This window comes from Perca flavescens, chromosome 21, assembly GCF_004354835.1.
Source record: "Perca flavescens isolate YP-PL-M2 chromosome 21, PFLA_1.0, whole genome shotgun sequence".
Lineage (NCBI taxonomy): Eukaryota > Metazoa > Chordata > Actinopteri > Perciformes > Percidae > Perca > Perca flavescens.
This window is the reverse complement of record NC_041351.1, coordinates 19,877,882-19,902,229: the sequence shown is the minus strand read 5'-3', so window position 1 is coordinate 19,902,229 and position 24,348 is coordinate 19,877,882. Positions and strand designations below refer to the sequence as shown.

The window sequence follows — 24,348 nt, the reverse complement described above, 5'->3', positions numbered from 1 at the left end:
TTGTAATTAAAACACTGCAGAACACTTACTGAACAGAGAGAATCGTCACTAGTGCGACATGGGCCATCCTGCACAAACCCATCATTTTTAAATAGCCAAGCTGCCGTCAATGGCAAAAATCATCTTGAGGGCTTGACTTAAGGATAAATTGTAAAAAAGAATTGATGGAATACCAAATAATGAATATGATTATTTGCAGCCCTGAAGGGAAGTGTCATATTACCCGGTGCCTTTGAGCCGTGATTGGAAACTTAATAGGAGCGAGGCACGTATTTCCTCCTGATATTAAACAGAGACATACAAGATACATAAAAAGTAGAAAAAGAATGAAAATGTAATATCTGGGGATGTTGAGGAATGAGGTGGGGAGTTGGGTTGTCAGCAATGAGCAGGTTAAACGCTCGTGGAGGAAAACAAGAAGTTGTGTTTGATTTAGCATGTGGTGGCCTGGCCTGCTGTACGACCTGAGGGAAGCCGCTCCAACACAGAGGGTGTATTTTACACCCCACGGGTCGTGTTTTATCGACCTGCTCTGAAATTGGATTTGAAAATGTACCGAGCAGGTGCGGCTGTTAGAGCGATGTTCCCTCATAACCTGCAGGACACTTTACATTGTCCCACTGATAGCTCCAGTGATATCAGCTGACAGCAGCGTGTGTACCCGTCCCCAAATTTCCCTCAAGACCGCTTATATTGTAGATATAGCGTCGTAACGTTGGTGTGTGATCTACGCCACTGTCAGGATTTGTTTTCTACTTGTGTGTCTGAGTGTCATCTGAGACGATGTAGATCATTTTGTCAGCTGGTTTCGGGGAACATGCATATGTCTCTATGCAAGGATATATATATATATATATATATATATATATATATAGTATGTTTAAACCTAGGGCTCCTAGTGTAAATTGGTATATTATATATAGTATAGTCCAGGCAGTGTTGTAGTTGAGTCGCCAACTGTTCGAGTCAAGTCTCAAGTCCCCAGTGTTCACGTAGGGGTCCAAGTCCAGGTCACCAAAGAAGAGTCCGAGTCGAGTCCAAATCGAGTCATCATTACCTGAGTTCAAGTCTCAGTCAAATCACGAGTCCAGAGAATAGCGACTCGAGTCCCAGTCCAGGAGTCGAGTACTCCACCACAGCATATCACACATAAAAGTACTCCGATACTTCATCCAAGTTCCGAGTCCTATTTCATGATTTCCTCAAAGTCCGCGACCAAGTCCAAGTCATCAGTGCATAAGTCCAATATGGGTCATGAGTCCCGAAAATAGCGACTTGAGTCAGTTTTATAATTTGTCACCAAAGATGATGACAAATTGTAAATTACATTTTAACCTGACCCATTAATAGCAAGCTAAGCTGATATGTCTGATTACTGATGATCTCTTTTTAGTGGCTAACAAAGTCTATTCACTATAGTTCACAAGGTGACATTTTTCCTGTTTAAACATTCCTTTTGTTTTTCATGTCTTAACTGTTGCAAAAAGCATGCACATTACATCAGCAGAGGGATCAATATTTCAACAATTTGTGTTCATTATCAGCCTGTCGTAACCTGGAAAAGAAATTAAAGGATTGTTTGTTCGGAGAATCATTCATTCAGAGCAGTGAAAGTTTGCTTTGCATCAGTGACTCTCTGAATAAAGAAGATTAAACAAACAGTACTGTTCATGAGCTTTTGAGAATTCATTTATATTCGTGGCGTCTTAAATTGTGGCGAGCCATTAGAACTGTTGAATTGATGTAGGTACATAATGGATTGGAAGCATTTTAGAAACCTGGACTGATGGAGCAGGTTAGAAAGGGCACACGGTACAATGTTAATGTTGTGTGTTAACATAGTGGATCAATAACTGGGTTCTTGTGCTATGGGTTACTGAAAATGTTCCAGCTTTTGAACCTAAGGAACAACACAGCACTGAAATGATATAAAAATATAATTACACCCATAAAAGCAGTGTTTAAAGTAATCAAATGGAAAAGAACACCAAGACTAATTGTAATTGACCTTTATTTTTAAAGCAGACATTTCCTAGCACTTAATGTTGTCAGTAACACCTGTTATTTTCCTGCTATGACAATCAATGCACACTGCACTTTATTTCAAGCTACCCAGATGTTTGTGCAATCTTTCTCTCACTTTATTTCTTCTGGTATGAATTTACATTACAATAATTTGCTGACCGCTTTCTGTATTGATTTACCCCCTTAGTTTTTGGGCTTGACGGGAGCAGAATTGCTGGGTTGAAAAACCAAAAACAACTAGCTAAAAAGGCTAAAAAGCTCTGTGGAGCCAAATGTAGTCTCACATTGCCAGACCTATTCCACAGCGTTGCGGAGGAGGGTCTGGCGAGTCCACAGAGCATTCCGGGTTGGGAGAGAAATGCGCTCTAGTTCATTGGCATTTCTTTAAACCAATCACAGTCGTCTTGGGCGCCGCTAAGCACCGGATGGAGAAACGGTACCCAGGGCTCCAGACTGCGACCAAATGGTTGCATTTTATGGCCAAAATTTGAGAGAATTTTACATCCAGTCGCACATGTGCAACCACTAAATTTGCCCCCTTTTTTAACTTGATAAACGTTGAAATTTAGGTACTTGAGTGCTTATCTGTCTTCTCTGAAAGTTGACAGAGAGCAGAGCTCTGACACAAACACACACACACACTCACACACACACACACGCAGAGCTGCAGACGATGCAAACTACGTCGGCTCTGCAGTTTTGTTGAAGTCACAGTGAGTCACGGAAATGCCGATAAAGTGGTTTCAAGTGTGGTTACAGTTTTTCAAAACTTCACACAGACAGTGTTTGCTGCGATATGATATTAATGGCGAGCCGAAGCGGTCGCGGTGCTCTTGATGTTAAACTTCCTCGGAGACGAGCAGGCACAACAGTGATTTCTATGCCCTGGTGATTGACTGACAGGCTGAGCTTGTAAGGCAAGGCAACTTTATTTCTGCACCTTCCAGCAACAAGGCAATTCAAAGTGCTTTACATGAAACATTAAAGAGCAATTAAAAACGGTCATGATGAAAATAAAACAGGCTAAAAAATAATATACAAATACAAATATATATATTTTTTTTACTGTCGTGACAGCGATGGCGCTGTCAGTTTACCTTCTATGTTGCATCTTCAAAAGTGACACTGAATTTGAAACAGCACATTGTAATTTCTGCATCTATTATCAAAGTATTTATTAGTGATACAGTGGAAATTAGTAGAAATGTGAATATTAGGTTAGCATGTTGATTTACGGTGTGTGCCCCTACATTTTCTGGTTGTGCCCCTAAAATTTTCAGTTGGGAGCCTCAGGGGAAGGAACTTGTGGAACGTATGTACGTTCAAAAGTTGTTTTAGTCGTGCAACAGAACACTCAGATTGGACAGATAGTCTAGCTAGCTGTCTGGATTTCCCCTGAAGAGATCTGAGGAGCAGTTAACCATAGTCCTCAGAAATTGACCGGAGTTTAAAATGCCAACACAAAGAAAGCAGTATCGTAATGGATATCCGGCCGAAAAGAGTGAAATCAGGTGAAATTTCTGACTGCACCTGAACAATCTCGGAAATGGAATGTCGTCGATATTGACCAAGCCAAATGTAAGAAAAGAGTTGGGTGCTGCTTAATATCGAAATATTGATTAGTGCAGCTTTTACAATGTCTTTGAAAGGTCGACAAACATCACAAGGCAGTGTAAATACAAAGTGCAGGGGTGTAGTGCTGCCGGAGTGCACCGGAATGACGCACCGCCATTTCTTTTCTCCAAGTGACGAAATAGAACATTCTCAGTTTGCATAATCTCGTTGAAATTCATATTATTGTAAGGGCTTGAAGATCCAGTCATCACTAAAGCGTACGTCACGCAAGAGAGACAATAAAAACAAATGGAATGGTCCAATATATACACTTTTATATCATATTGACTTTTAAGGTGTGTTGATTGATTCACAACGTCATGTCAACGTTATGCATTGAGTAACGCGCAAGAAAACATATCACCTTGGAAGTTTGCGTTAGCTGCTGGCACAGTAGCCTTTGAGCGGCACAGTGAATAAAATTGAAATACATTTTTTTATATAGCTATTGCTAACTGTTAACTAGTAAAGATAACAAGGCAGCAACACGTCCCTAAACTGTATAGTTCTAGATGACTAATGTATGTTATCTTTTTCATAGGTGCGCTCTTGTAAAAGTGCATTGTTTACCTAAGCGGCTAGTATCAGTGCCACCTCTCTAGCATTTTGTCAAATGCTGTAATCTGCCTGCTGGTGTGACAACAGACGCAAGACTCATTCTCAGTAAAATGAGACGCATCAGAATGTCTGCGTATCTCCCAGAGCCCCTACACACACACACACACACACACACACACACACACACACACACACACACACACACACACACACACTTACACTTACAGGAAGCGGCGTGTATTTACTATAATTTAATCAGGCTGGAACAGCGTCTGGGCTGCGGGTGGTGCTGATAACGATGACGTGGACGGCTCTTCAGAGAGCTAGTCATGCGGATTCAGGAGGTCTCCAGGCAAGCACCTCTTTTGTTGGTGGGGAATGAGGGCTGATAAGCAGGGCACCAAAAATCACCCGTGGAGAATGAGGGGAGGGGGGGACGGCGGCGGAGCAAGACAAAGGCTGTTAAATGTAACTGCCAAGGGCATAAATGCACAACTGATTGATTTCCTCCCCAAAGTCGATGGTGTTCAATCAGTTACGGCTTGTAAAGAGACTGCCTCTGTCTCTCACTCTTTATCACTCTGTCTTTGTGTTTGCGTCCTCATCTGCAGTCCAACACACATATGCACAAGCACACGCACACCACTGCTGCTCTGAGCAGTGCTAACGTAGGACTGTAGCTTAACTGGGCCTTAACTCTGACCATTATTAACCTGCGTCTTCTACCCTAACTGTGTCTTTATTTGATGTGGCCAGATTACATTTACAAGTGCTCTTAAAATGCATCTGTGAGATACGGAACACTGGATTTCAGTTTTGCTCTTGCTTGCTAAACGGAGGTCAGAACACACACCGCTGCCTCCTTTCAATATTTACATGGAGGCAGACAAGAAGGCTTTATCGTAGAGAACTTTCTTGGATACTATTCATTAGCCTGCTGATTTTGATATGAGCATTTTACAGTAGATAAAGTTGATTTATGTGTTTGAGGGTTGGCGGTACTGCACTTTATTACAGCTTCCCAGATGTTAGTGCAATGTTTCCTTCGCTGTTATTTCCTCTGATATGAATATACGTTGATTTGTTGACTTCTTTCTGTATTGAGTTTTCCTCAGTTTTTGTGATTTGTTGCATTTGCGGAGGTTCAACAAACTTGATATTTGAATGACAGCGCACATGTGTTTCTTTTCGATATTCTTATAAGATCTGGCTTACCTTTTGTCAAACATTTGCCCCGATGAAAGTCTACTGACCGAAATCTTAAACATGGTACATGGACACCTGAGCAACTACAGTACATGCGATTACTGAACATCTCACACATTAATCTGCTGTTATAACAGCAGCCTGTCTTCTGGGATGGTTTTCCACAATAATTAGGAGCCTGGCTGCAGGTATTTGGTCCCGTTAAACTGATTGTTGGCCGATGAAACCTGGCTTGCAGCAGGCGTTTAAGTTCATCCCAAATGTGTTGGATGGGGTTGAGGTCCGGGCCAGTCAAGTCAGTCAGTCCTTCACTCCAAACTAAGAGAGTCATTTCTCTTTTATTGGCATTTTTAGGGGGATGTGAGAGGGTTCCTGGGCGATATCAAACCCAGTACATTGTTGTAGTACTTGAAATCGGTCTTAGTCTTAAGACCGGCCTCAAGACCACTTTTTGAAGGTCTCGTCTCGGAATCAAACACATTTTGGACATCTTGTGTCAGTCTCGGATGAAGATGAAAAACGGGTCAAGACCACAACTTCAGGGATATCACTAAATTGCCTTTGTCTAATTTTATGTGTTAACATCATTGTTGTGATTGGATGTAAAACTTCCTGCTTCAAATGCAACCAGTAACTTAGTCTCGCTTTGCCAGACCTTCCCCCACAGCGCTGCGGAGGAGGGTCTGGCTAGTCAGTCGTCTTGGGCGGTGCTAAAGCGCCGGATGGAGCAACGGTGCCGCTGCAAAATAGCCTTGAGAAAAGAACTTGTTTTGGTGGAACGTGTACGTTCAAATGTTGTTTTTAGTTGTGCAACAGAAAACTCAGATTGGAAAGATAGTCTAGCTAGATGTCTGGATTTACCCTGCAGAGATCTGAGGAGCAGTTAACCATAGTCCTTATAAATCCACCGGAGTTTAGAATTCCAACACAAAGAAAGCGGAAGGTAACGGACATCCGGCCGAAAAGAGTGACATCCGGCGAAATTTCCAACGGCAACGGAGCAATCCCGGAAGTGGAACGTCGAGGATATAGACTACCAATAACTTGACTCATTTCTAATTTTAAATTAGTTCCTTTTAACCCCCTCTCCCCGCCCCCTTAACACGCACTACAAAGAAAGTGAATGCGAAAGACAGGAGAAGCTCTAGCTGTCTGGCACTGGTTTTGGTCTTGGTCTTGACACGGTCTCAACCCCTCAAAGTCTTGGTCTTGACTTAGTCTTGATACACTCTGGTCCTGGTGATGACTCGGTCTCGGTTTAGGGGGTCTTGACTACAACGCTAGTATACAGTATACATCTTAACCACTTAGCCAACAGGACGGCCCCAGAAAACCATTTCTATATGAAACGTTAGGTTTGTTTGTTGTGGACGAGGGGATCATCACTTTTAAACAGGCGAAGGTCTTCCCTAAACTGTCGCCACAAAGTTGGACGCACTCTTAAATATATATGAATATGATTTTAATGGACTTTGAATGGCTTTGAGCGTAAGTCATTGGCAAAGATGAGGACTCTTCTCTTTCCCACTATGGAAATGACAATTGTTCTTAATGTTTGATTTTTTCCCCTTTTGCTTATATTTTAAGGTTAAGACTGAAAAAAGGCAATCTTTTATACAGTTTAAGCTACAATCTTTATGTTTTTTTGAGATATAACTGTTAAAAAATGCTTACATTTGAATTGTAAACAAAAGTTTAGTTTTGTTGCAGCTCTGACTCTGATTTTAATTAAAAGGTGAAGATAATCTAATGCAATGGTGTAATTTAAAACACTTTGTAATATGCAATTGCATTGCTGTTAATGTAAGAAAGATGTTCTTTACTGTAAACAATGTTCTACAACAACATATTTTATTGTGTAGTATTGGCAGCTATGTACTGGCAACTTGAGTTGCCAGGTAACTTCTGTAATTTAAATAGAATACAAGATTATGTTGTAAACAAGATTACAATAGATTAACAAGTAATTGCTGTAATTTATACACAACAAAAACCTGTAGAAGGTATCCTGTAATATACTGTAATTTTGTTTCTACAGTAATTAACAGCACTTTTACAAGACTGTATTGGCAACTTTATTGCCAGGTATTTACTGTAAAATCTACACTCAAATTCAAAAGTGTGTGTGTTGTAGCACAAAATCTCCCTTTTTTCATACTTGTTTTTAGACTTTTTTAATAGTCTCTCTGTTTTGGCGGTTAATCAATAAATCAACTTGGTTCACATGCAGGTCAACACAACATGTTGTTGAGATTTAAAAGATGTGGGTGTTGACAATTCTGCGAGCCCCTGCGACCTTCAGTTAGTAAGGCTGGGTATTGTTTAAACAATGATGATACCAGTACCCTTAAAGTGATACCAACACCGAAAGTACTTCATTTGATACCTATCCCCCCCCCCCCACCCCCTACTTCATACCTATCATGTTAATGGAAGCATTTAGTTGCGTAAAATGCCACCACTAGCTGCTGCGATAGTGGGTCAGTCACACATCGCATTAAATGAAATAACACTTCAAACCATAATCAAATATTATTTTTTTTAAGTTCTGGTATGCCATTTGACTGGAGGAGTTGTAATACTATTTGGTACTGGGTTATTTCAGTTGATAACTTGAAGGTATTGAGTACGGTTACCCATCATACCCTTCTTTTTTTCAGAAATGTGTATCTTGAGAGAAGCAGAATTCCAGTTTAATATGTGACTTTGCTTACTGCTTGGATATACATGCAAAAGTTAATTATCTGTTTTTTCAGCTCGTATATATTGTTAAAAAATGCATGTCCAAATATATCTCAGCCACCTACACAGCTAGTTTTTATTATCTAATCCTCATGCATATTTGCATATTTAGTGCATTTGTACCTAGGATTTTGCAAAAAAATCTGGTATGCTTGTTAATATCAGGTGTGAAGACGGTCCACCTGTTGTAGAGATTGAAAAAGCCAGTCAAGCCACATCTCTGTAAATATACCTCAGTCTGACCACCTGGATTTGATTTCAGATGTTTATTTATTTTTTTTATTATTATTTTATTTTCACGTTCCGCAGGTGACAAGATGTCACAGCAAGTTTCACACTGTTTCCCTCCACCGCTTGCTGTCATAAACAACTTCCTGTGACCGGCTCGATGCAGCTCCCACAGTTGTTGGACAGAAAATTTACCTTTTTGTCACTTTGTGCATGGCAGCATCTCTACTGTGATAACCAGCAGCCAGCAGATGCTTATTTTGTCTAAATTCACAAGTCTGACTCTAGTCTGTTATGAATTACTGGATATTTGACAAAGTTTGCATACAATGTGTTGTTGTTATTGCCTCCTTACGGTTTGTGTTCTCTGGTTATAAGCTGTGTGTGTGTGTGTGTGTGTGTGTGTGTGTGTGTGTGTGTGTGTGTGTGTGTGTGTGTGTGTGTGTGTGTGTGTGTGTGTGTGTGTGTGTGTGTGTGTGTGTGTGTGTGTGTGTGTGTGTGTGTGTGTGTGTGTGTGTGTGTATCTCTGTTTGTGCAGGGAGAATGAGGTCCTAAAGGTCCAGTTGAAGAAGTATGTGGGGGCGGTACAGATGCTGAAGAGAGAGGGGAGCCAGGGCGATGATGGTAATGCACGTATACACACACACACACACACACACACACACACACACACACACACACACACACACACACACACACACACACACACTTATTATGACCTGATATTAGATTTCATGTCTGTGTCCCAGTCCATCTATTTTGCTCTCAAACAGAAACGCTTATAGATAAAATAAGGTCATCAGTTTCCTCCACATCACAGATCAGTTGTGATGCATTTCTCAGAGGCCCAGATGACTAACCGCCCTTGTCACGGTGCAAGTGTTCTTCTCTTACTCCGACTTATCCTTCTCCTTTTTTGTTTGTGGTTTTTGGCTAGATTTGATAACTCTGACTTTGTTTTATTCGTGTTGCCAGGGGGATGTGAGCGGTGCTCTGTGTAAAGACTGGCGAGATAAGCCCCTGCTGTATCAAAGGCAAATAAAATGAACATGGCAGATTATAGAGGGCCACACAATGGCTAATTGCATTTTGGGGGGATAGAAGGGAGAGCGGTTATCTGTGACGCCCCGGAGGGTTTACGTGTTTGTGAGTTTTATTGTATGTTTTTGTGAGACAGCGAGGTAAAGCAATGTGGGGGAACTTTGTAATATCAAGTTAATGATGTTTTTTTTTTATTGGAGGTCATAAAAACAACTATTTGGTGCTATAAATCCTTTTAATAATGCAACATTAATCCAGCAGGGACTTATTCATTCATTTAGGTGGAAGAAGACATAGGAGGGAAAAAAGATCCAGTTTATTTGTTACCTGTGGTAAAAAGACGGCTGTGAAAAACACTGATGTGTCAAACAAGCAGGCAGACAATCGGACAGCTACGGCAGGTATGGTAGATCAAAAGTGAAGGTGGATGTTGGTCTGTCAACAGTGATGTAAGGGTTATATTTACATTTGTATTCCAATACCATTCTAAAGAATGGAGATATCTAGGCGGCATGCATGACATGGCAAAAGATTTGGTAAAAAATATAAGCCTTAACGCGCAGGATAGGTTGCGGCTTTCTCTGTTGGGATTGATGTTGTGTATAATTAACCCCACCTATGTAGAATTGTTTGTAATTACCTGTGAAACCCGCTGTAGAAGGGCGTCCTGCCAGAAACGACTGTGTGGCGATAAAAAGAATGAATTGGAGCGCTGTCTAAAAAGTACCTTTTTTATGTGTTTAAAACTTTGGTGGACAACATTATATCATCAGTGTTTGGCAAGTTTTAAAACGACTAAAATCAATTGCTCACTACTCCTTGAAAAAGTACTAACATTACTTATTTAGTATTAAAGTAGTATAGTATACTAGTAGTAGTAGTATATTTATGGCACACACCCTACAACTCTGAAACAAAAGCTGGTGATTCCTGATTAAAGACTAAAATGTAGGCAAAGCTACCAGTGACCAGACAACACCATATTTGAATAAGACAACTTTCAACTCAAAAGTGGAAAAAATGGTCTGTGCGCTTGGTGCGTGGTTCAAAAGGGTTGTACTTAGTGTCTTCATTAATTCATTGGTGTGTTTTGGGCGTAACATGCAATAAACCAATCAGTGTCATCTCCCATTCCCTTTAAAAGCCAGGCGCATTTGGACCTTGGCGCATTGCTATTATGATGGTGGATTTGCACCGTAATATTTTTATTTATAATCTTTTGCATGTTTGTTTGCTGCTGCGCTTCCCTGTGTGTGTGTAACAAGCATAGTGTAGACTTGCTGTGCATAAGCTTAGGCACATTTTACTAATGCGCTGTTAAATTAACAATGAAATGCTGCGCTATTGACTTCAGAATAGATTTTTTTTGGTCAATGCCGCAATCACTTCCCGCTGCCTCAAGATAGCAATACGCCAATAATACACCTCCCTGTAAGACCAGCACGCCCATGGGCGCAAAGATGGGCGCAGGGGCATTTGCTGTTTAAACGATGTGACCGCTGGTCGTAATTGCGATGTAATTATTTATATTTCAATTTGAATCCCTTACAGTACTTTTACAGTCACTGAAAAAAGTAATCATATTACTGCCCAACAGTACTGCCCGTCATATCTGCCAACCCTGCTGCGATGAATGTTACATTAACATAAATATTTTACCACCTCTCCCAAATAAGTTTGGCGAACGTAGTGTTTTGTTTTAAGCTTTGATGATGTTCTGACAGTTGGTTTTCCCTACGTTGTTCCCAGATGAATGAAGGTTGGGAATATGTTATTTTTCATTGATGGGAATGATGGCCAACATAGCTAAAACAAGATCCAAGTTGTACGAAATTGGACTTTCCATTTACCGTGCAAATTCACTCCCAACCAATCTCCAAAAAGTCACTGTGTTTCTTCAAGACACATTTAAAGGATGTTGTTCATGTTTTCAGGTGCGTTGACAATCCCGCGTGTGTTAACCAAGACCACAGACCTGTGCAACTTTGTGATGTTTAAAACATCACAACGGCTTCATATTTCATCCCTCTCTTTCCCGGCAATTACCGTTTTCAGCATGTCAAACTCGGGCCGCCTGGCCCGCTGACAAGAGCGCGGCGGGGAGGGAACGCTGACGATGGGAGATGATTGGAAGGAGAAATAGTGATTCCCTGACACATGAAAAAGGCACATATATTATCAGGAAATAGCCATCACCCAGCTCAATTGCAAAGTCTTGACAAACCTGTTCTGGCTCGCCTCCTTTTTTTTTAATTTTTATTTATAAGCCCTTCTTGTTTTACCGGCACTCATTATCTTTCTCGTTCATGTTGACTTTTTCCTTCTCCCATCATTTGTACCCTTTCCCCTCTCCTTTTTCACCCCTCCTTCATCCCTCTTGTCTTTCCCTCTCCTTCCATCCTCGCTCCCCTCATCCCGACAGGCGTAGTAATTCCCTCTCCACAACGGCGTCTAAATGATTTCATCCTCCCTCGCCTCTGTCTTCTCCTGCTAATGATGTGCCTCGTTCCATCACACTTTGATGTTGACTAGCACAGTTTGCTGGTGTGTGTGTGTGTGTGTGTTGGGAGCAGAGGAGGAGGAATATTGTGTGAGCAGTTTAGAGGGGAGCAAAAATCGACGAGGATGAATTTATACGCAAGCGTCCCTTTTTCATGTGCTGTCAGTATGCTTCCCCGTGATCAGTGCGCTGCCTTTTTTAAACCCCTCCTGTCTAACGATAGCGCCGCAGATCTCTCGAACGCTCATCAGGAGCTGTCAGCCACACTGACAAAGGAAGCTTCTCCTTTCTGCTGTTTCAGAGTAGTGATAATTTTAGTTTCCTGAAGCTGTCTTTCTCTGTTTGTTTGGGGGATTTCCCCGCTCTACTTATAGAGAACAGTATGTTTTTGTTGCTGTGTGTTCTTTTACATGAATGGGTATTACAATACAGTACAAAAGCGTGTTACATGCATGAATCCGTTGTGAAAATCTGCATATGTCCCTATGGTAGACAACAGGACGTACGTACGCTTTACATGTCACATAAGTGGAGCTCCAATTTAATGTGACGTCAAATTGAGTTGAACGTTTAGATGCTGTACGTGCGTGCGTCTTTATGTTATATTTTCTGTGTGTGTATGTCATTAATAGAAGCCATTAGCTGAACCCCAGAGACCTTGTAGTGTATCAGTGACAGTCATGTTTAATGTAAAGCAGAGTTAGATGAAGAGAAATCTCCAGGGGAGAGACACCGAGCAACACATGTAGAATTATCACACACACACACACACACACACACACACACACACACACACACACACACACACACACACACCCACTTTTGCATAGATCCCATGGCTCTTGAAGATCTTTGAAGGTTTGCGCAAACATAATAAGTCTGGCCAAGTTTTTTTAACATAAATTGGGGCCTTCAAAGAGCAGGTTTTTTTTTTGTAAATCACTATGAAATATGAAAGTCTTCTGCACACCTAAAGTATTTATTATGCTTGTTAGTAGGAGGTCAGGGCCAATGCATTTGATGTAAACTTCCCACAGGGCAATCTGACACTGATTTTAAAGCCTTTGCCATGTGACATTAACTTGACTCCGCCAGATGGATTACTTTGCATTTGCTCGGCATATCCACCTGGGAACTTTCCGTTGGAGAACTTTTTGGGAAGGGGCGAAAATACTGGTTAGCTGATTGGATAAACCATCTGTCTGTCACCACCTATGTTGGTGATAGACGGGCCAAATCAACCAATCGGATCAAACTCTTGCCGAAACCAGTCGGGAGAAGAGCAAAAACATCTTTTCCTCCGAGAAAAGCCTCCAGTGGCGTTTTTTTGCTCTTCTTTCAATGAAGGAATACTTCCTAATTCGGATAAAACTTGCGCGATAGCTACGCTCATCTCATCCGTGGAAGCTGCCATGTTGTTTAGACTGAACAGTCACTTCTCGTTGCGCCACATCTAAACCTGCCTCAAAACCAACGCTGATTGGTCGGTCGTTTGGCGAATGGCTCCAAATTTTCTCTATCTCAAGATGCAAGACTGATCTGCGAGTGGAAAACTGGAGCTTGCGAGATCAGGACGGTCTCACAAGGCTAATGTGACATTGCCCAAAATGCATTGTCAACCAGATGCTGTATTTTTGCACCCAGTTTCATCATTTTGACATCTGACATCAATCTTTCTCTCATGTGAACATGGCATCTCTCCTCTCAGGCTCTGGATGTGTAGATACATTATCTATATATAGATACATACAGTATATAGATCAGAAGGGGCTCTAGTGTTGGCAGTCCATAGACCTTTTTCACGGCAGACATGTTGACATTTCATAGTAGGAAAAGCACAGGTGTATTCAAAACCATTTATGATGGCTGCATTCCACTTAGGAGAGGTGGAATTGTGGTATTGTGCATGCTGACTCACTGAAATAGCTCACTGGGACACTTGATGGAATTGAGCCATCATTAAGGTTATCAATTTCAGCTGTGCTTTTCCTACTATGAGTCAAAATGTCTGCTGTGAAAAAGGTCCATTGCCTTAAGCGTGGTGAGGTCCAGGTGCTATATAAACTGTGAAATACTACTGTGAAAGTTTTAAAATGCTCAATCCACAGAGAAATTAACACAGCACGTATTCAGAGACGGTGCCTTTAAACGAGTCGTCAGGACTTCCGTACGGTTGTGATGTCACAACTATACTATATATAGAAAGTGCGGCTACAGTGCCGTTACAGTCATTCCCCCGGCTGCAGTGACTGTGCAGAGACTCAGAGAGCGCAGATTAGAGTTTAGATTCTCTGCCCGAGCCAGCAAACCTGTAGGAAACTGGTTCCACGTCCTGCCTCTGAGAGCGCTGATCGCTTCACGTGGTCAGCTGAAATTGGCCTGCTGTGCTGTATATAAAAGTGATTGGCCTGCCAGTGGCGGGATAGGGATCAGGAGTTATTAACCTGTTAAGTGCTGGCTGGGCGCGCCGAGGACTCTACAGGAGATCAATAATGGGGTCAGAGGGCAGTTAGTCTTGCGAGATGGAATTCCCTCTCTTCCATTTTCTTGTCAAGAGCTTGGTGATACCTCTATTTCCTCTCATTTCTATCCAGACAGTCCATTATTCCTTTACAGTAATGCTCTTTCTGGTAAAAAAAACTGCAAAAATGGAAAGGAGTGACTTTAAGATATAAAATTAAGAAAAATATATATATATATATATATATATATGTATATGTGTGTGTGTGTGTGTGTGTGTGTGTGTGTGTGTGTATATATATATATATATATATATATATATATGTATATGTGTGTATATGTATTATATATTTTTTTGTAAGCTTAATGTAGTTTCTGTTTCTTTTAGGTGTTATTCTGTATTGTTAAATACATTCAAACTAAACCCCTCTTATTTATTTCCCCACCAGGGTTGCATGTGAACAGTGGCAGACCTGCACGCTGATTCATTCTGCTTTTTGCCCGTCACTGCGTACGTGTTTAATATGCCCGTAAATAAACCCGCCGCGGACGGCAGCTTATTCATCTCCAATAAGGAAATGGATTACATGGCCGTTTAAAACCCAATAAGCTTCCCTTGCTGCGCCTTGGTCTCTCCTGCTTCATCCGACAGCCAGTGGCCTAATGAGTGAATGAGAGGCATTTGTCACCGCTCCCTGCCCTAATAGGAGTGTGTAACTTATTCATTACGCACATAGATCTGCGTTTTATTGTCCCTCGGTGCGCTCCACTTCGCCACTTGTATGGCCTCAGGGAGGTCAGGCATCTTGTTGTGCGGTGTCGTGTTTGTGTGTGTGTGTGTGTGTGTGTGTGTGTGTGTGTGTGTGTGTGCATGTAAGTCTGCCTTGTGTATGCATAAAAGTGTGAAGGTTTGTTAGTATTTTAATAAAAACTTTGGATGTGTGTAGCTTTTTCTGGGGCTGTAAAAACCATGGTGTGTATGTGTGTGTATATGTGTTATTATAGAGGTGGATTTTCATTACTTGTTCACTAATGAGAAGCTGAGTGTGTTCGGGGGTTAGCGTGAGAAAAGCAGGTCACGGTGGCGAGGGGAGGGGGTGGGGGTCATTATTAAGCAAATGTGTGTAGGTATGTGTTTTGTCAGGGCAATTGTGCATATGTGTGCATGTTCACATACTGTATCTGTCCCATGTCCCGTTGAGTGAGCGTAGGTGAGACACGGTGTGTATGGGCGTGTGTGTGTGAGGCCTAAATTAAACTGTGCATTAGCGGCTGTAGGTGGGTATGAAACTGTTGTAGCCGGCGTGTGAGTGCTTTATGTTCTAAAGTTATTTACGTCCCGGTAGGCCGACTGTAAAAGAGCAAACGATGAGTCATTCTCAATGTGAACTGAGCTTAATTGTGCCCCACACATTTAGCCGCAGATCATAACAGCTCACATTGTTTAGCCTCTCAGGTCTTAATCCAACAGATTGGCCATGTTTACCAGCTCAAAGGTGTGAGGGACTTTTCATTTATTCAGCAGAGGGGAGTCTGTTTTGTGTGTTTATATGACAATTAATTCAACAGACACTGTTTGTTGATCTGGCACAAGAGAGGTGACATCGCATATTGTTTCCCAAAGGTGGGGCCAGGTGGTCACCACCCGATTTGCCACGCACATGTCGGATTTAGGCTTCTGAAGGCGTCATACCTCCCAGGCGTTTCCATGTGGGCGCAGCAGGGGTGTGCGAAGGATTTCATCACCTGGACGAATCAGTGTTAATGAACATTTTAATCATCTCGCTGAACGCCGGAGCCTGCTGGGCGTCATCTCATCCGCCTCTCCTGGAGATAAATATGGAAAAGCGCGGCTGAGAAGGAAAAGCACTGCAGCGGGGTGTGGATTCCCGTGTGATGCATCTTTGTGCTTTCAGGCAACCAAAATGCAGCATTTGTTTGACTTACTGCCTTTTTAATGGCACAATACTTGATAAGGCAAACATTCAACATTTCTTTGAGCTTGATTTACAGTGAAAACTCTTTCTCTCCTTGCTCTAGTTTGCTCTGATAGTTTTTCTCTGACTGTTTTGCCCCCGGACAACTCATGAGCCGCACAGCATGCAGTGTTACAATGACACCTGTGAGATGTCCTGGCATTAGCTGCTTCGTAACTTCACATTTAAAATGGGTTTTAATCAGTGTTGGTCATCTTACTTTAAAAAAAAGTAATTAGTTACAGTTACAAATTACTTCTCCCAAAAAGTAATTGAGTTAGTAACTCAGTTACCACATTGTAAAAGTAATTAGTTACTCAGCAAAGTAACTGCGACGTTATTTTTTTATGTTCTATAACGCTATTACGTTCTATAACATCTTTAAAGTCAAAGATGTTTATATTAAGTGATTGAAGAATAAAAACCCTATATACAGTATTTTAGAACATTTGGTATTTAGGATAGCTCTGAATGACTCGGACATGTTTTCAACAACATACCTTGCAATCAGTGTGTTCAGCTCGGCCTTGGTCACCTGTTGCTGACCCGAAAAATCGAGCGTTGCTTGTTTTAACAGAGTGGCTCCGTCTCCTTTGCTGGAGCTCACGCTAGCTGCATTTGGGGTTGGGTTAACAGCAGCAACGAGTTGTCGTGTTAGCATGTGTTGATGTGAGGGGCTTCATAAGATTTGAGTTGCTTGAGGCAGACGTGGATAATTTAAAGTCTTTTTCCCTGGGCATAGCGTGCATGTTACATAAACATTCTTGCTTTTAATTTCAATGAGCGAGAAGTAGTGCCGGTACTTCCAATTCGAGAACGCTACCTTTGAATTTCGCCATTGTCACTGTCTTGTGTTTAGTGGTAGTCAGAGCGTGTGGCGAGACGGCATCCGCCCACCCAACCAATCATCATCGCATTTGCAACGGTGTCATCATCACCACCCCTGCTCTCTCTGGGCAGCTGGTGTGCAGCCCAAGCCTGACACCTCGCACTTCATTCAACCAAATTGTAGTAACATGCCGCTTTACCATCGATAACCGTAACGATAACGGCGTTGCAACGATGGGAAAAGTAATTAATTAGATTACTCCGTTACTGAAAAAATAATGCTGTTAGTAACGCCGTTATACTTAAACGCCGTTACTCCCAACATTGGTTTTAATATGGTGATAATGATATTTCTTTTTTTCAATGCAATGTTGGCTTATCCTTAAAGTGCTCATATTATGCTTTTTGGCATTTCCCCTTTCCTTTATTGTGTTCTATATCTTTTTGTGCACGTTAGAGGTTTACAAAGTGAAAAAGCCCAAAGTCCACCCCAAAGGGACTTACCATCTCCAACAGAAAACACTGTTCCCAAACTGCTCCAAACAGCTCTATTGTAATCCAGCCTTTACTTCAGAGACAAACTTGCGTCACTTTGTAACACATGTTATAATGCTCGCCTAGCTACTAGCGTGGCTCAACCTCATACTCTGCAACTGACAAGCTAGCAGTACTTACTGCGCACGTGTAACTCCCAAACAAAGATGCAACAGAAGTGAGATGTCTCACTCTGTAGCTAAAACAGAGAGTCCCCAAGAGCCCTGGTTTGATGGCAAACCCCAGCCTACCACCTTAACTAACACATTTTCAGCGGGAAACCCTGTTTGGTCACACCATAACAGGAGGTGGCCACCCGTCTGGCTGTTCAAAGATGGCCTCGGATCTTTTCTCGGAACTGTCCACTGTCTCGTGGCTGATTACCTTCAATCTTTCTCAGCTCAGTCGACGAAAGTTGATGTCTCTCTTTCTGGATCTCATGCTGTCTCTTGTCCAGGGACATTTCCGTTTTCATTCTATGTCACATTAAAACCTTAATATCAAGTGATCACCCCTCCCTAATTAATAACGGGCATTAAAATGATAAAAGATCTGGATTTTCACTTAGTTTCTTTCGCTGTGGCTGTGGAAGGTGCGGAGAGGGAGAAATACAGTAGGTGTTTTTCCAAAAGTGTAGTGTAAGACCTTGACTGCTTAATAGTTGCCTGCGTTTAAATGAAAAATGAGCTCTGTCTGACGACGATTTAGCCTCTGGAGGCAATTGCCAATACTTCTGGGGTTCTGGACTGGCTCACGGACTGTTTACCTGCACGCAACCAAAGCCCGCTCAAACGCGATTGGTTAATACTACTCGGACTACAAACGGAAACCACAGCACTTCCGATACCGACATCTTGTCCCTTTGCCTACAGATTCTTCTGCTTTCATACGCGGAGCTGTTTGAAGAATACATTTGTTGTTTAGAAAGTCCCCATGAATATAAGCGATGTGCCCTACAACAGCCCAAACGGGTATATCTAATTGAAAGCTAAGATCTCTTACTTGTTTCAACTAGGAAATCATCTTCGGAGAGGATCAGCGAAGAGCTTATAGAGGTACCGAGGGATTTTCAAGCTTCAGTCGAGCTGAGGCATTGTGTGCAACATTTGAGAGCAACTCAATTTAAGGGGGACGCTCCTAATATTTGTGCTTGCTCAATCCTCTTGAAGCTTTGTAATAGAGTGAGGCGTCTGTCTCTGAGACTGGATTAAGTAAAGAGAGAGCGGCTGTGAGTCTGAGGGGACGGGAGGGAGGGAGGAAGGGAAGCCTTCAGGTGATGCATCTGGAGATTCACCTCCTCTCTTGCCTCAGGGTGTTTTTGAATCTTCATACACACACACACACACACACACACACACACTCACACACGCCTCAGGGCCGATGCTGTACCTGGAACTCAAAGTCTCTGCAAGGCTTCATCCCGCCATCCTGCAACCACACAAGGTTTACATGTGTGTGAGACTGCCTGGGTGTGTTTTGCAAGATTGTGCCACTTCTAAACTAGCATAGCACACACACTCTTCCCCCCCCCCCTCCTCCCCCCTTGTCTGCCTCCCACTTCTATCTTGGGAGTGATTACATCTGGTCCCATCTCGCCTGCCTGCCTTGCCCTCCCAGCCAGTGTTGGGACTGGTGCTGTATTAGCAGAGAGGCCTGGCTAGCCAATCATTTTCTGCGTGACTGCCCGCGCCGATAATAACACAGCACAGACTAACTTCTGCATTTTTCGGGAGCGGAGCAAGGGCCAAACGGTCCAGGTTGCAGAGAGCAGATGTCGGGGACAGAGGGCTGACGTAATGGCTGCTTGTCACTCCGCCAGTTGTTTTACTTTGACACGTTTTTGCTGCTGCGAGCTGTGTGTGTGTGTGTGTGTGTGTGTGTGTGTGTGTGTGTGTGTGTGTGTGTGTGTGTGTTTTTCACCAAGTACAGAAAGAAAGTTTAAGGTTATGTGTTGTGTGTGTGTTTCACTAAGTACAGAAAGAAAGTTTAATGTTATTTGTGTGTGTGCGTGTGTGTGTTGAATCACAGCAAAATTTACAACAGCAGCTGTATGTCGGGAACCTGCGGCAGTCCCACCGATATCCACACCTCCTCTCAGAGTTGTTGCAATGCACTCTGGGTAGGAGGCAGAGACTTACAAGGATACTTCAGTAGCAATGATGTCATTGGCTTGGTTGGACCAAGGGGGATATTTATCAGAGCTGATCGGTGCTCTGTGTAGGCCAACCTACGCAGCGTCCCACACACAGAGCTGATAATGAAATCGTAGGAGCATCTGTCTCTGTTGTCCTTCTCCCCCGTTCGTGCCTTCTCATGCGTGTAAACATTTTGGTTGAACATGAGCACGTATTCATAGGACACTTCTGGTAATTTCTCACCTTATTTGTGTCTAGAAGAAGCAGCATAACATAATTTTGTTGCTTGAGATTAAAAGTATTCATTTGACTTTAAATTGATTTTTGAAGCCTCAGAAAAAAAAAAAAGAAGACAGAGATCCACTGGTGAATTTGAAATGAACCAAACATAAACTGCAGCAGATGTTAAAGTTTTGAAAAAGTAGGGGTTTGAATAAATTAGTTTGAATGCGGAATGTAAATTGTGATGCTTATTACTTCAGACAGCTGGCATCAGCTGAATCCCTGTTATGTTAAATGTCTCTTTCTGTTTGTGATGCCAGGTGGAAAATATCAGAGCCAGCTAAACATGTGGAAACCCAGGTTTTCTGTTTCTCCTGACATCGCAATGTGCTGCTCGGTTAATTACCACAGAGGGGGAATGTTCAACGTGATCAGCCGCTCGTTGTCAGTTTGACAGATCGTGACACATCTCGTCTCGTGATCAACTGTTGCCTCACTTACAGGATATACGGCCTTTGTTGTTGTGCATGAAGTTGATCTTCTCCTTTTCCCTAAAGTTGAATGTTAAAAAATTGCACTCAATTCCTTAAGATATTAGTGGAAGCAGTCTTTATTTCAGACAAAGAGCCCTGCTTCTGCTTCCGCATTACCCTGCCTTTAGACGGCCCTCTCCGCTGGGAAGTCAAGCCGTCGTATTGCTCTCTTCAAACCGCCAGACTCCTCTCACAAAAACAGTAATTTTACAGGAGTCTGGTGGCTTTGAAGCAACATTGACGTCTACAACGGATCAGTTCCCGTTGAAAAGGGCTGCCGGCAAGGTGAAGTAGTGAAAACATTCTAAATAATAGCATACAGATTTTTTTTTTTAATAGGTAGCTAAAATACATACCCAGCAGTACATTGCTTAGCTTCCATGCTGATTCTCCTGCCCGCTTCTCCAAACTGGGGACGTGCTGACCGCCATGTACTGTAGATCCGGGGTCTTCAACAGGTGGTCCGTGACCCCTAGGGGGTCCTCAGAGTCAGTGCAGGGGGGCCTCCAAATTATACTTAAGTTTTTTTTCAAAACATTAGAACAGTCCTCAAATGAATCCAACATATTATTAGCAAATACAATGATGATGATAGGCTTACTGGCCTATAGGTAAGGTAGTCACTAAGGCCATCAACAGATAGTTATTCCTAAGGATTCACTGTGCCACATAAACATTAAAAATCATCCCAACAACTATTTTAATAGCTTAATATTCAGTGCAAAAAAAGGTATGTATAAAGGTTATAGTCCGCCCTACATGTTATTGTGGGCAACATTTAATGCAACATTTTATACAATAGATGTAGTAGGGGGTCCCTGCTCCATCTCTCTTCCAGTAAAGAGGTCCTTGCCTTACAAATTGTTGAAGACCCCTGCTGTAGATAATACACTGACTATGGGTAAGTACCTCATACAACCACACTTGAAGAGATTCAAACTATCCCTTTATGTTATGTTTATGTTAAAATGTGTTGTCCAGTTAACAAGACTTCAGAGTGTACAGCTATGCTAGCAGCTCTGTGAGGCTGTAGTTGGGCATCGTGGTGCTGTGAGCCAAATGCTAACGTCTGCATGCTAATATGCTTAAAACGACAATCCTAACATGCTGATGTTTAGCAGATGTGAAGTGTACCATCTTAGTTTACCGTGTTAGCATGCTAACATTTGCTGATTTGGGCTAAACATAAAGTACAGCTGACACTGATGGGAATGTCATCGGTTTTGCAGGTATGTGGTCTTGAACTTAAGTATTGGACACTTTTTGACCTAAAAATAGTGAAAGTCAGAGGATCACCAATGTGTAGCGTTCATTCTTAAGGGGGAACATGAATGGTTGTAAATTTTATGGCAAGCCATCCGACAGTTGTTGAGACATTTCACTCAAAACGACAAAAGTCAACCTCATGGTGTTGGTATAGGAAAAAGGGAGAGGATAACTGAAGCCATTAGGGTTCATCCTCTCCGCACCATGGATATCTGTACCAAATTTCATGGCAAGCCATCCAGTAGTTGTTGAGATATTTCAGTCTGGACTAAAGGGGCTCCATCCGTAGAGACTGCAGCTGGTGTGGCTAAAAATGGAAGGTTGTGAGTGCTTTGGGGCTCAATTGTTTGATTTCCTAATTGTTCTGTTAGACTTCTTTGGAGAGAAGCAGTCCATGTACATTCAAAGAGAAATAATTGTATAGTGAAGTCAGTCATGATTAGAATTGATTGATGTAAGGGCAGGAAGAAGGAAAAATAAGGCAAGTTTGAAAAGTTATACCTTAATAATCCTCCTGGTCTTTTCCAGAGTAATTTCCATTGAGTACAGACTGATGAGCTTCTGTTCTTTAAACAGTGATATTACAAGCAGACAATACACAGACAGCAACGGTCAAACCCACAATGCCATGACAATGTTTGCTACCAGAGCTGGTTCATGCCATAAGTGGCAAGAAAATGGCAGAAAATAAGAGCCAAAATAGAAAAAGACATTCCAATTTATTCTGCTCACCAGCATCCCTGTAGTAGTAATAATAATAATAATAATAATAATAATAATAATACATTTAGTTTGGATTGCTTTCAAGGAACCCAAGGATGCTGAACAACACAAAAGAATCATTCTTCTTGTCACCTCTCATATTGAGTCTCCAAACAAGGGGGAGTAATCTGTTTTGAGTGATATGTCTCGGCTTGATTGTGAGTTTTCTTTTTCTTTTTTGGAGCACTGCTGGGATTTGGATATGCATATTTAGAGCCTTACCCAGATAACTATCCACGCTCGTTTGGAGCCTTTTCATTTCAAACCCCATGGAGCCTTTGAGAATCTGCCGCAACTCTCGCCTGAATAAGTGCCACCAGCAAACCAGCAAATCCCTATCTCTTTATCGCTGCCTCATAGCGCATTTCACCCCCTCCCCTCGCACTGAAACTCTCTCACACACACACACACACACACACACACACACACACACACACACACACACACACGCATGCACACCATTCATGTGTGTGTTTGACTAATGTCTGCGTGTTCAGCTTGTTATGTGCTATGTGCTAACAGCCCAGCTCTATACACAACTTAATCCTCCATCTAATGTGCCGGGGAACACCGCTCTCTGCTCCTATAAAGACCAGGGGCCCCATATATAAACGTTGTAATATGTACAGTATAAACTCCGCAGCGCTGTGGAGGAAGGTCTGGCAATGCGAGACAAATTAAAATATAATATATCTTGCTTTTCCCTTGATGGTCTAGTGTCGCTAATCGCTTTTTTAGAAATAAAGTCGCCGAGAGGGTCTGAAAAGTCACTTAATCTAGCGAGAAAGTTGGCAAGTTGGCAACCCTGTATGATCTGTAATGTGGATATCTGGCTAAAATGTCTAAAATGTCGTCGGACTGATAACCAATGGGTTTTGAGATTGCTACCTATACAAGAAAAAAATGAAAAGCAGTATGTTAGCACACTCTGGCCGTTTTGTTGACCAGTTTAAATGGACTGGAATTCAGTTGAAGAATTAGTGGATGTTCAACGTTGCCATGGTGTCTGGTGCTTAATTCTTATTCTGCTATTATCCAATATGTCAACAGCATCAAAGTACCAATGACGTGTCACTGTTCTTGACTATGCTAGACGGAGGAGGGTACAGAAGGATGATGAGGGATGCTGCGGAGCTGCTTATTCTAACCGCTTCTTATTCAAAACCGGCTCTTTTGTATTGGTCAAATACCCGTGCAGAGGATAAGGAGAGCTCTCTAGCTCTCTCCTTTGCCCGCTCTTCTTCTCATTTCTTTTTCCTCCTCTGGGACGGGACACAGGCTTGACCTGTCTAACGTTGGCTGAAATCTTAGACCACGTCAGACCCATAAATACTGATGAAGAGGGTAAATGGTTTATCTGCAGAGAAACCTATTCTGCAGCAGCACACAGAAGGGATGAGTCATTTACAAGTAATTTATGTTCTCCTTTGACTCTAACATGAGTCAAGGGTAATCAGAGTTTAATTTCTCGGGAGCTCGTGAATGAATGAAATCCAGGTGTAAACGCACCCAGGATGTATTGAAGGTTGGGTTATATACTTAGCTGCAGCGAAGAAATGTTAAAAAAAACAAACACATGAGGTGCAGTGGATTTGACGTGTTCGGTGGAAAAGATCCTAATGAGAGAGAAGTAAACGGTACATTTTTTTTTTTTGTAAAAGTGAACGGCCAACGTTTGGGATTTGGACAGCCAACAGTGATACATGATTCAGCCGGAG

General features: G+C 42.1%; 1 protein-coding gene across 1 annotated transcript in view; it reads left to right on the top strand.

Annotated features, from left to right (window-relative positions):
• snx29 (sorting nexin 29) overlaps positions 1-24,348 on the top strand; it is a 185,863-nt gene that overhangs the window by 38,465 nt on the left and 123,050 nt on the right. The window contains exon 14 of the mRNA XM_028568209.1: positions 8,912-8,997. Within this exon, the coding sequence (XP_028424010.1) occupies positions 8,912-8,997 (86 nt within the window). The remainder of the gene's footprint in view (positions 1-8,911; positions 8,998-24,348) is intronic.